This window comes from Meriones unguiculatus, chromosome 19 (genome assembly GCF_030254825.1).
Source record: "Meriones unguiculatus strain TT.TT164.6M chromosome 19, Bangor_MerUng_6.1, whole genome shotgun sequence".
Lineage (NCBI taxonomy): Eukaryota > Metazoa > Chordata > Mammalia > Rodentia > Muridae > Meriones > Meriones unguiculatus.
Window position 1 is genome coordinate 35,535,150 of NC_083366.1, and position 12,923 is coordinate 35,548,072.

The 12,923-nt window shown below is 44.0% G+C and overlaps 1 protein-coding gene across 2 annotated transcripts in view; it reads right to left on the reverse strand.

Moving 5' to 3' along the window:
• Positions 1-12,923, reverse strand: part of Pou6f2 (POU class 6 homeobox 2) — a 380,942-nt gene that overhangs the window by 5,518 nt on the left and 362,501 nt on the right. For both annotated transcript variants that reach the window (XM_021652839.2, XM_060372425.1), the window contains exons 7-8: positions 11,484-11,652; positions 2,419-2,587 (exon numbers count right to left, since the gene is read on the reverse strand). In XM_021652839.2, the coding sequence (XP_021508514.1) occupies positions 2,419-2,587; positions 11,484-11,652 (338 nt within the window). The remainder of the gene's footprint in view (positions 1-2,418; positions 2,588-11,483; positions 11,653-12,923) is intronic.

Consider the following 12,923-nt stretch of genomic DNA (forward strand, 5'->3'; position numbering starts at 1 on the left):
ATACTGTCAGTGAAATACAAAGGAGGACCGGCTCCTTTTGTTCATTTGTTTCTTTATTCTAAGTCCAAATTCATGTTCCTCCTATTGACAGCAGTGGGCACAGACTTTGTCTCTTTTAAAGTGTTCCATGTTGCTGAAAAGCAATCATCTGGCATTTTAAGATGCTTGCGAAAGGATAGGCCAGGGTGGACGTCTTCTTTTTGCCAGGATCTGATTGTTAGAGGGTGTCTTTAGATCCTTTTGTTGAGATGAGCAGCTCAAATGCTATGAAGGGTTTAACTACATGGCACTGCTTCCCACACAGAGTTCAAGAAGCCATTTGTTTATTTTTGAAAAAAAAAATGCAGCTTCTAGCCCTTCCTAAGGAAGGCAGAAGTCGTCTGCTCTCAGACCAAGGGTAGCTAATCACTTAGTATTATTAATAAGTGTGTCACCTGTGGCAGGCTCCCCAAAGCCACCACTGTAATAATTAGCATCACAAATGGCCTCACAGGGCCATGACACCAAGGGACAAAGCTCGTGATGGGGATGTCTGGCATATTGGTGTCATCGTCCCTTTGTACCTCTGATAAGAAGGTTCTCACATAACATCTAAGGGTCCCTACAGCCAGTCAGCACAGAGTGGAGCTTCAGTGTGCCGGCGCTGACATACATCCTTCCCCAGGCTTTGAACTCACTGAGACTATTCCAACGTCAAGCGTCGATTAAAGACTAATTAATTAATTAATTAGGATAGACAGCTTCTAAAACAGCATCGCTGAAACACTAGAAGCCGGATAAAGGCCCTGAAGTCTGGGTGTCTGCTCTGTTAACCAATAACAACATTTCTAGAAGTCTGCAATCTTCGGCATCTTTCGCTTCCCTCTGGGGAAGATTTGACAAATCAGCATATCTGATTAGGGATTCCCAGGAATCCGTGTCTGTGTATGAGTTGAAACATTAGAGGACTCTCCAGTCGATAAAAGGAAAATAAGATTTCAGGGCTAAAATAAGCCAAAGAAGAATTTACCTCTTTGGTAACAATCGCAAATTGGCATCCAAAACAAAACAAAGCAACAAAACAAAACAAAACAAAACAAAAAACCAACCCCCCCCCGAAAAAAAAAACAACAACAACAAAAAAAAAACCAAACCTGTGGCTTCCTTGATCACAAGGTATCAGGGCCAGACAAAATGAATGTCTCTCGACAGCGAGTGACAGTATTCCCATTATTGATGTTGCTTGTTAAGGTTGATGCTTCTGTATGTGTTGTTTGGAATAACATATACAAGCCTCGATATAAATTTCCCAGCAGCAGTATCCTTGTATAGACTGAATAAAGGTTATTTTCTACAGGGAGGTATCTTATAAGAAAAAACAGTAGGGGAGACCATAGAAGTGAGAGGATCCTATGGTGCTTTTTGTATTTAACAACAATCAATGGGTTTTATGGAAAATCATTGAGCAAAATGTGAGCCGCAAGCTTCCACCCCATACTGATGTTATTTATAACCTTAGTCTTAAACTGCAGGGAAAGTACGCTCCTGTCCTTTGGGGAATACATTAAAAGTATAAAGAGCAGATAAAAAGACAGCATTTCATGGATCACCAAGAACAAAATCCACTTAGATGAGTTTAGAGTTGGTTTCTTGGCTGTTCCTGATGGAGGAGGACTCCTAAGGCATTGCCCAAGAGGAAAAAGCTCCTGCAGAGTGCCTTCCTTCCTTCATGCATAAACATGGGATTAGAGCAACCCACATGCAGGCATGGGGCTGCTCCTGAAGACTTAACCCGCATCAACTCAAACACAACCAAGGCTGGATTCAGTCATTTATTTACTTAATGTGGGGGGGAGGGAGGGTGTGGGTACAGTTAGGCTGGATTCACTACCCGTTTGCAAGACATTTAAAACAGATCTTTTTCCCTGTCTATTTCTTCCTTCTACCTACTTTTCCCCCCTGCTCATAAAGATGTGTCTGGGAAAGCAAGTTATAAAAACTCTTTCCACAAGACAGTGAAACCTGTTAAAATGTGTGTTTCATGGGAAACCGTAGAGCCATCTCTGGGTAATTCACAGCACGGTGGACCTAGAAGCTTTGCTTTCTGCTCAGGGTGCCCATGTGTGGACAAGAGTTGGCATCCTCACCTGGCAGGGGCATGGAGGACAATGGAGACCCCTGCCTAGGGCAACATATTTCAACCTGTCAGCCTTGGAAGTTCTTGGAGTTGATATGAGTTAGGAGGCCAGGACCCCTCAGCGCTTCATTGGCACCCCATTTTGCATCGACATCACCAGTCCCAACAAACAAGTTACACCGCTTTTCATCCCCATGCTCTGTTTTTTTCCCATTTGCCCACCCAAAGAAGACAAGCTGAGCTGCAAAGACAAACAGGGCCCGGCCTGGCCAGGACAGGTGACAGCATGCAGTGCCCGTTACCTGCAGATGGCCGACTGGCTGTAGGCGGGGCCCTCTGTGGCACTGAGGGCTTGCCCCACCTGAGTCTGGGTCAGGCCAAGGGACAGGCGTCGGATTTTAAAAGCTTTGGCAAATTCTCGGATCTCCTCCAGATTAACCCCGTCCACCTCACCTGCTGCCGTTTGAGGATCTGCGGAGATGTTTTTAAAATAGGATCAACATGTCAACACACAGCCGGTCAGGATGTTTATCACTGAGCAGCCATAGAGCGATGGGGAAACCATCCCAGTCTCTTGTCTCTCATCCTTCAACACCCCTTCCTCCTTCACCAGCCATCCTTCAAGACACTTCTATCCCAGACAAAGCCACTCCTGCATGCCCCAAAGCAAGAGCACACTTCTTCAGGACTTAACTGCAGCAGCCAGCAAGGGGAAGCTCTTGCTAGAGGGAATCAGCCCTACTTTGCTGGGAAGCCCCTTCATATGCGCTACAAAAACCATAAACACAAGGAGGTTTCTGTTTGAAATGTCTTAATTGGAATTCTCAATGCTAACAATTGCCCACGAAGGAAATGGCACTCTGTGCTTTCCCTTCACCTGATCGCCATGTAGCTGAGGTAATAGATGGTAATCTCACCTCATTTCTTATGTTCACATTACCCCTCAGAAGAGCATGGTTATGAAGCTGTGAGAATAATATTGTCTTTTTTCCCCATAGCGGTTTACTGACACAGCTGCCTTTGTCTCCTGAAAGGGCACATAATAAAAACTGCCTACCACAGGAAGGCTCCTTTGGTGCCGGATAACGCGGTCAATTTAGGACTTATCAAGGGAAATGACACAACAGCTGGAGAATGAAACTTTCTCCCCCCTGGCTACTGATCCCTGGATAAATGAAAGCGTTCACCAAGCTGGAGCCAGCATGAGCTGGGCCTGGTGGGAGATTTCCGTGCAGCTCAATGCTGCCTGTAGGGAAGTCACTCCTGCAGCACACCATCTCTATTGTTCTTCACCTCGCTCTTCAGACTCAGCTGAGAGTTGCTCTTCCTCTTTCTGCGCAGCAACCCATCAATTTCAGTGAATTTCGGTTCTTGTCCCAGAACTGTGGTAGGCTGTGGTACTCTTCCGGGCTCAGAACTATATACTCTCTGGATGTTATTAAGAGAAACATTTGCGCTCTAAGTGACGATTTTTTTAAACTACTTTTAAATAAGGAAGGTGTGTGTCGTCTGATGGGGAGGGGCCTAGAGCACTTGGTGTATAGCTTCTGTCAGTACAGGGGAGTGATCCCACCTGGCTGCGGGAAAGGTACTGTCAATAAAAGGAGGAATACAGGTATACATTGTACATTTATCTTCATATTAAACAACCCCCCTGGCCAGGTGCAAGGGTACTGAAGCCAGAGGGTAAACTGAACCCCAGGAGTCCAAGGCCAAACAGGGCAACCCAGCAAGACTGTTTAAGAGGACCTTAGAATTTTCATAGCTCTAGTCCTCATTTCATCACAGATTGGAGGGTGGTTTTCAGTGTGTAAGTGCTTCTGAGCGACTCCCGACTTCTCGCTGGAGCAGTGAGGCATGTTCTTATAGTTTATTGGGGTTTGGGGCATAACACAAAGGCATGAAGAAGCTACAGAAAAAGGAGAGAATCATGAACTGGTGGTGGAAGTGTCACTGGGTATACAAATCACTGTTAAGGGCAGGACCTGTGCTCAGCAGCGGATGGTCAACACAGAACAAAGTCAATGACAGTTTTGGAGGTTTAAAAAAGTTTTTATTTTATTTTTTTTTTAAATCTTACAGGTCTTTTGTGTATATAGCACAGTTTCTGATTTTTATGTTTTTATGGGCTATCTCTGTGTGTGAATGTATGTATCTCTGTATCTGTATGCATTTCTTGTTTATTTATTATTTTTTGCTTCTGATTGCTTGTTTTATCCTATTCTGATTTTTATTTTATCATTAATTTTTAGGTGGTTTTTAATGAGAGAGAGAGAGAGGGAGGGAGAGAAAGATTATGGATTTGGGTGGGAGTGGAGGTGGAGAGGATCTAGGAGGCATTGGGGGAAGGAAAACCATAATCAGAATATACTGTATGGAAAAGTCTGTTTTCAATTAAAAAGCGAGAAAAGGAAAAATGAAGAAAATAAAACAAAAATCTGGTGGTGCGATTCTAGGTATGCAGAGAAGAGAGGATGGGGGGGTTATCTTTCTTTACAGAGAATGTAAGGGTTTTGCTTTTTGAGCACGGACTGAAGGAGCTTATCCAAGAGATGACCATTTCACAGTAGCACACTGAGAACCTTCATGTGACATCAGGGCTTGCAGAGTTGTTTGTTTATAAAGTTGATTTGGATAAGATGAATTGAAAATTTTCTTTTAGCACCCCACCCCCAGACTTTTCTTCTTGAAATCTGACATTTAGTCAATGAAGGCTTATTCGGGTGTTTTGTGGTGGAGACTGTCCTCTGAATTTTAAATCCCTCCATCCTTAGTATGGAGTGGTTCTCAGGGTTCACAAAGAATTCTGGGAGACCACACCTGCACATCTGGCAGCCTCTAGCCCTTCCCTCATTTCCTCATTAATACCATCATAGAAGAGGGACCTGCAAATGAGCAGCATTGGAAGGCTTACACAATTTTTTTTTAAAATTACTTGCCAGCAATAGAAGTAAGGGATTTTAAAGGAAAGGCAAGATTTTTTTAATGTCCTTTCAGGTGCACGGGACCTACATTTTGCAGTAGTCACGCCCAGTCACCTGGAACTGATTCTCACTGCTCCCCAGCTCCTCTTCCCCAGCCTCCCTCACATTTGCTGCGTGTCCAAGATGAGCTGTCAGCCTGAGTTTAGACTGTGGGCAGTCTTGCTGCTTGGTTCTGGGGCTTAGGCAGGAAATACTAAGTGACGCAGTGGCTGTCGTTTCCAAAGGCCACAGTACATTCACAAGAGACATTTACAGTGTGTCTAGGTAAAAAAAAAAAGTCCTTCATGGTGGAAGGAAGAAATATTAGTATTAAGAAAAAGTTTAAAAAGTCTACTTTCGAGAGGAGAGAGGCAAAAAAATTAGTAGCCAAGGGATCCTGATTTAGCATAGAAAGAGGCACCTGCTGGTACAGAACAGAACAGTGAAAGGAAAGATTGGCCAAGTCTCTTTCACAGATAGTGAGTTATTTGGCAGCCTTGCAAGTAACATAGGATGCTCAAAACTCAAAATTAAAAACCAAACCAAACAACAACAGAAAACCCCCAGAGCCCTTATTTGTACAAACATGGCGTTTAGACCAGTGCTTCTCTTAATTTGACAGGCTTGAGTGACCTGATGGGGCCAAGGGCACATTTTCACAGGCCATCCAGGTGTTCTGTGGCAGGGGACCTGCCTGCTGCTGCATCTGTGTCTGCCTTTCGGCTTCTAGCTTTACTGAGCCTGAGTGTGGTATCCTCTTCCCACCACTGTTTTCCTGAACCCATTCATGTTCTCATCCAGCAGGTTTGATGGTACAGAAAAACTGCCTGCTTATCTGTCTTACGACTGATGATGCAGGCAGGCCTGGTGAGAGGGGTTCCTGAGAGGGCCTCCCTACCCCCACTTCTGTCTTTCCTCACCCCTTCTGGATTGCATAGGAAAGTAGCAAAGCTATGTGGCTCAGGGGGATGGGAAGGCCAGTGTGGCCTGTGATTGGGGAGAAAGTGTTCTGTCTGTCAAGTTAGATGTCTGTGTGGGAGATAGCCCTTCAGGTTTTACTAGTCTCATCTTTAGATTAATCAGAATCGGTTGAGTTAACCATTGTAGGAAGGACTAGTTTTTATGGAAGGCCTTCTATAATCTACTGAGCCTAAGCTGCCAGCACACACATACAGACACACAGACACAGACACAGACACAGACACAGACACACACACACACACACACACACACACACACACACACACACACACCACACCCCAGTGCAATATGGGGGTGAGCTTAGGACGCACTCAGAAATTTTACAAAAATATTTCCTTTCATCTTTTTTCTCTTCCACCAGCTCTCTAGTTTGTATCTCCTTGCTAGTTCCCAAGCCTTGTAACTAAGCCTGTACTTGTGATTGTGCTGGTTTCTTTCTTTCTTCTTTCTTTCTTTCTTTCTTTCTTTCTTTCTTTCTTTCTTTCTTTCTTTCTTTCTTTCTTTCCTCCCTCCCTCCCTCCCTCCCTCCTTCCTTCCTTCCTTTCTTCTTTCTGTCTTTTCTTCTTTTTCTTTCTTTCTTTATCTCTCTCTTTCTTTTTCCTTCTTCTTCTTCCTCTTCCTCTTCTTCTTCTTCTTCTTCTTCTTCTTCTTCTTCTTCTTCTTCTTCTTCTTCTTCTTCTTCTTTTTCTTCTTCTTCATCCTCTTACTTAACAATAATCAGTTAAAGAGAACACTTTGTACTCTGAGAAGTGTTGGTGTGGATGTCAGATGTCCACTGCAGAGTTCAGAGACGTGAGTCCCAGTCACATGCCCAATGTTTTCTATGAGACTCCAATGAACATGCTTCTGGTTTTATAGAGAAACCAGAAAAGAAGGTCTTTTTCTTACTCATAAAAGCTGGATAGCATGGTTTGCCTCACAGAAGTCTCCTTTGGACATCTGTAAGCTTTATCTTGATTATGTATCTGTGGGACTGGTCTCAGACGTTGGCTGGCAGTATTTAGGGGCTCTTAGGTGTTTGCTGTTTTTCTGCATCAAAGTTTGTCACACACTGTCTGTTTTTACTGTTGCAACAGTTCTCCTTTGTTAAGGGATATGTATTTTTCCATTTGAGGAGGAGGAATAGGAGGAGGAGGAGAAGAAGGAGATGTGCATGTGGTGAATGGAAGCTTTTCTGGGGTATTACTTTAGCCCTCAGCCTAGCTCAAAGTGTAACATTCCACAGTGAGAACGATCAACCTGGCTTCCATTCTTTTGCTTTTAGGGGAAATTATACTTTTGAAGATGATCTGAGGTCAGCTTGATTGGGACCACAAGAAGAATCTTCAGGGCTCCCTCAAAATGGATCCAGTAACTTTAGCCAGAAACCTATGGTAAAGAGTCTCTGGAGAGGGGAGGAAGTAGTACCTTTTATAGAAATTGTCCAAGATTAAGTCATCCCTGTGCACAAAATACAGGCCAGAAAGGAATAACAGTGATGGCCAGGGGACATCTTAAGAGTGGCCATTGCTCAACAGAGGGAGTTGTGTGACCCTGGCTCTGTTGAGGTACTCAACAGTGATTTAAGTAACAATGGACTTGGATTTGCAGTGACTCAAAAGTATAACGACAGTTCCCATATCAAATCCAGAATGCAAGGACTGAAAAAGCAAAGGGATTTTTATGAAAATAAAATGCAGGCTGTGTGAGAACAAACTTGTTTTAGAGAATGCAGTTCTCTGGGCTTGTGTGGAATTGGGACCTCAATGTATACCAATATATCTCTTTCTCTCTTCTTTTTTAGTGCTGTCTTGTTGTTAGCCTTGATATTTGTGTAGAGTGCTGCTAGATAGGTGAACATTCTACACAGCAACACCATCCTGTTTGGATCCCTGATTATGGAATCATTATAGGCACTAAATGTATCTTTAAAGAATCTGCTAAAGGCATGTTTGAAAATCTTAGGGAAACAGAGACAGCCATCATCTTTTCAGCATCTTCTTATAACACACAGTGGGGACATTTACCCAATAGTGCTAAAATATGAGAAAGCATCAGAGACTGAGGATGTGGTTTGGGAGAGGCCCTTGCATTACGGTGATGTCAGTGGACTGTATCAGATTTCTCTATTCTGTAAGCTGTTCCATGAAGATCATGGTTCAGTTTGAGTTTTGAGGCAGAGTAACTAGCAATCTTTGTGAAGGGTCAAGCTTATAAGTCAGGTGTTTCTAGACAGTGCTTTTATTACAGAGTAGTAGTAAAAGCCACAGCTGCCCTCCCCAGCACCTACAACCTCAAATCTACCTATTTAAAATTAGTACACTGTAAATTTCAAACCAAGCTGGAAGTTCTAAAATCGTTTATTTGATTTTTTTTCTTTCAGATTTTCTAAAAGTCCATCTTAGAGCTGGGGAGATGGCTTAGTAATTTGAGCTCTTGCTTCAGCAGGAAGCTCCTCAGGACCCATGTAAATAGCAGGTGGCCATGGAGTACTGCCTGCAGTTCCAGCGTTAAGATGCAAAGATAAGCGGAGGTGGGTTTTCCAGAGCAAGCCAGCCAACGAGACTAGCCACAGCTGAGTTCTGGCTTTGACTGAGAGATTCTACCTTACTAAGATGGAAGATCTATCAAGGGAGATTCTGAACATCGACATTGCTTCTTCACGCGCGCACACACACACACACACACACACACACACACACACTCACAGGCAAATGCCCATGCACCTGTACACACATGCATCCACATACAAGTGAACACACAGGCACACACCATGTGCACATACACATGAAAAAAAAAAAAAAAGAAATGAAAAAGCCCAGCTAATAGAAACAGTGTCTATTTGTGAGAGCTGTGTAGACTGAGTGAAGCATAGCTCAAGGGAAGGGCATCAGGGCTAAAAGGCTTTGACAAGGTTGCTTACGTGGTACGTGTTTACTCTGAGCTCAGACATGGAATTCATCACACACGAAGGCTATTTGAGCATTGCCAAGGGATTACATTGGCATTCTTTGGCCTGGACTGAGCAAGGCATTTTAATACTAATTCTTAGCCAGTGGAAGGTTGGGCAGCACCCTCTTTGACTGGAAGATTCACTAACTACGATTCTGACCAGAGTTTGTGTGATTGGTAACGTAAGAAATCTACTCGTCCTCTTTGTGCCCGGAGCACAGCTCTCTAAACTCTATAGGGTCCTAAGTAATTAAACCATAATAAACACGAGAGCCTTTGGGATGGTGAGCACAACCATAGGTTTTGTGTGTGTGTGTGTGTGTGTGTGTGTGTGTCCGTACTCTGGCCTGACTCCAGAGGGACAGCAGTTCCTGCACTCAGGTCTTCTCAGACTCCACCCTTTGCTCCAGCTGAGCAGCTGCATCCTTTATCATGTGCTTCACAACACACGGTAAACATGTTTGCATGAAATCAGCCATTATAGCAAATCATTGAGCTGGAAGGGATGGGGTCTATAAATATGTGAGTCATGCAATTCTTTCATGATTGGGTTTTGACACAGAAGAGAAACAACGAAATAACACCTCCCCTCCCTCCCCAAATCTATACAGAGTATAAGCTCAGCACAGTTTGTGCAAAATTGGATGCTCACTGCTGCTGCCCAACCCTCTTATGCAAAGGGGACCCACAGTTGGTATGGGCTCCTTCCTTCTCAGGCTCTGCCTACGGATGCCCTGTCTCTTGCTTACAATGCATGTGATAAAGGAGTTTCCTCTAAGTCTTTATTTTGCTGATTAAACACCACTATTTGAAATGTGATGTAATTGAATTCCATCTGGCCTATGAAGTAGTTTCCTTATTACTTCCTTACCAAAAAAAAAAAGTTACTTCTTCCTTGCTCAGTTGTGCGACATGGCATGGCCAGAGACAGATGTGTCCACCCACCTGCCATGCTGAATATAATACAAGTGTAAGACCCTGCATTCGAGGGGCTTATGGGGGGATACAAAGTGAATAAAGTGTAATTAATAAAAATTAAATAAATAAATAAAATACTCTGCATTCATTAGTGGAATGTTTTGTACTTTCATATTTCATGTATTTTTTTTTCTCTGCATTTGACTTTAATTCCTTTCAAGACCAACTATGAGCAGCTTGCTGTAACACACACCACACTGTCATTTAAAATGGGGCTAACCCCATAAAAAAGTTGAATTCAGCTAGAATTCGAACCTTCTCCCTCAACAACCACATGTGTTGTTTTTTTTATAGAAAAGATGAATATATCGTAAGATTAATTTTAATCTATGAGTTTATTCAGCTGGGACAAAGGTTTCTCGTCAGATGGAAGGAGTTGCGTGTCTAGACAGGCTGAAGGGCAAACTCCATAGGGGCCCCTGCTGCCTAGTGTTGAGCCTCACTCAAGACTAAGAGGATCCAGGCCAGTGGGCTGAAGGACCTGGGCATGGTGACATCCTTCCCTGGGGCCACATTCCATTCCCTGCCCCACCCACAGCATCTTTCCGGTCTGAGTTATCTTTGTTGTTGAACATGCATGCTCTATTTTCCTTTGGGGAGCATCGCTTTTTGTATTACCAGATTTGCCCCATTCTGGGCGAAGATGCTAGTTTTGGGCCTTTGTATGACTGTTGGAATCTTGATTCCTGTTGGGTGGCAATCTGTACATATGTTTATGTGTTGTCTGATTTTTATGTGAAAATTTAGCAAAAATTGTACAGAAGTGAGCAAAGGATATTTAATCACACCGTTGTCCTATGCATTGCTGTACGCTTCTGTTTGCATAAGCTGGCTTCTCTAGGGACATATGCGAACTCCAGAATACCATATGCAGGCTATCATAAGCCATTTTCCTAGGGAGGCAGCCTCCAGGCTTGTTTTATTTTGTGAATGGTTGTTTGGAGATTTCCATCCAATTCCAGCCCACGCAGTGGCCGCCGTGTGTCACTGAAGGTGGCTCATTGCTCACTCGCACACCCGCCCACGGGCATGCTCTCCTTTATTTCCTCTGACACCTACAGATGGAATGGCAGGGGATTTCACACACACAGGAAAGCAGCTTGACCCGTCCGGCTGAATGCCTGTTGTTGGTTATTTCGGCTCAGAGCTGTGTGCTCACGCCCTGCAAGCTGATCAGTTTCTACCCTTGGAGGTGGCAGGTCTGACTCAGCACATCGCAGTCCCCTGAATATGGAGCCTGCTCCCAGCCTGCTGTAATGCAGGAGTGTGCTGTGGGGGCCAGCTGCCCTGAGGAAGTCATATATGGTCTTGGACACAGACATCATTCCAGTATTGGCCTAGCAGCCCTAGAAAATAAAGGAGGGAGAAAAGATAGAGGAAAACAGGGAGAAAGAGAGAGAAAGAGAGAAGAGACAGAGGGAGGAGGAGGGAGGGAGAGGAGAGGAGGGAGAGGACAGATTGCCACAGGCAGCAAAAAGGTCACCATGATTAAACGGAGCCAGAAGGATACTTACTGCTGACTAACTGGCCCACGCTCAAAGCTGAAGAAGAGGAGGAGGAGGAGGAGGAGGAAGAAGCCTGTCGCACGGGACTTTGAGATGTGGATGCTTGGCCATGAGCCAGGTGCAGGAGGTTGCCTTGGGTGCCTGCTTGACCCACTGATGTCTGGGAGGATTGGTGAAGCTACAGAAGGGATGCAAAAAAAAAAAAAAAATACAAAAATGAATGGAACGTTATGGGAAATGCCAGGGAACAGACATTTCATCTGGGGTTGGGTCATTTTATTTTCATGAACACAGTGTATACTTCTTGGGAAGAGCACTGTACCCAGGCAGGATTTATTTTTTGTGTATATAATATGTTGTTGCCTGCTTGACAGGCATTTTATTAGAAATTCTAAATATATTATTAATTCCCTACTTGGCTTGCCAGAATACCCAATTTTTGACATGTCTCAGCCATAGTGTGTGGCTGGACTCTTTTCTGCCTGTTTACACAATTCCCACACACCTGGGAGGCTTCTTGGGCTTGTGTCGGATAAAACAACAAACTCAATTCACAAGCAAAGCTCAAACGTGAAGTTGTGCCCGTGCCAATCATTCACAGAACTGATAGTTTAGGGGAAGTTCCAGTTCAGTCTGGCAGCTCTGCTCTCCCACACCCAAGTTTTTGAGTGTCTTATGTAGAACTGATAAAATGCTTTCTGTTGTCCTCTAGAAATCTGATAATAGGAGCAAGGATAGAATATCCCATAATATGTGGAGTTTTCAGTTGCTACTTTTTGGGGGAAAGTGTGGAGAGAGGGTTTATCTATGTAGCCTTGGGTATCCTGGGACCTGCTCTGAAGACCAGGCTGGCCTTGAACTCAGGTCTCAGGGTTCTGCCTGCATCTGCATCCCAAGTGCTGGGACTGAAGGTTTGTACCACCATGCTTGGCTTGCTACTTACTTTTAAAATATTTTTATTTGTGTGTGTGTGTGCGTGTTTCTGTGTGCCTATGGGAGGGGTCAGATCCGTTGGAGCTGAAGTTGCAGGCATTTGTAACTGACACAGGTGCTGGAATCCAAACTCCAGTCTTTCTTATAGGGCAATAAGTGCTCTTAACCACCAAACCATCTCTCCAGCCCCTCAGCCACTTTCTTGCTCTATACCAGGCCTGGATAAATGGCACTGATGCCCTCTTTAACTAGATTCTCACTCTACTGCTGCCTTTGTACAAATAAGGAAGCCAGTGCAGAGAGAACCTGTGGTAGTTTAGGTACATTTTCCTGGTGTAGAGGGGCTGGTCTCCGGACATGTGAAGTCTGGTGCTGGGGCTTGAGTTCATGGTTACAAGGACATGAAGAAGAACCAATTTCCTTTTTAAAAGTTTATGAACTTTGTGTCTCTACATTTGTTTACTTATTATTCCTTTAAGGGCTCTCAAGGAAGCTGGTTCTGAGAGGATGGGAGAA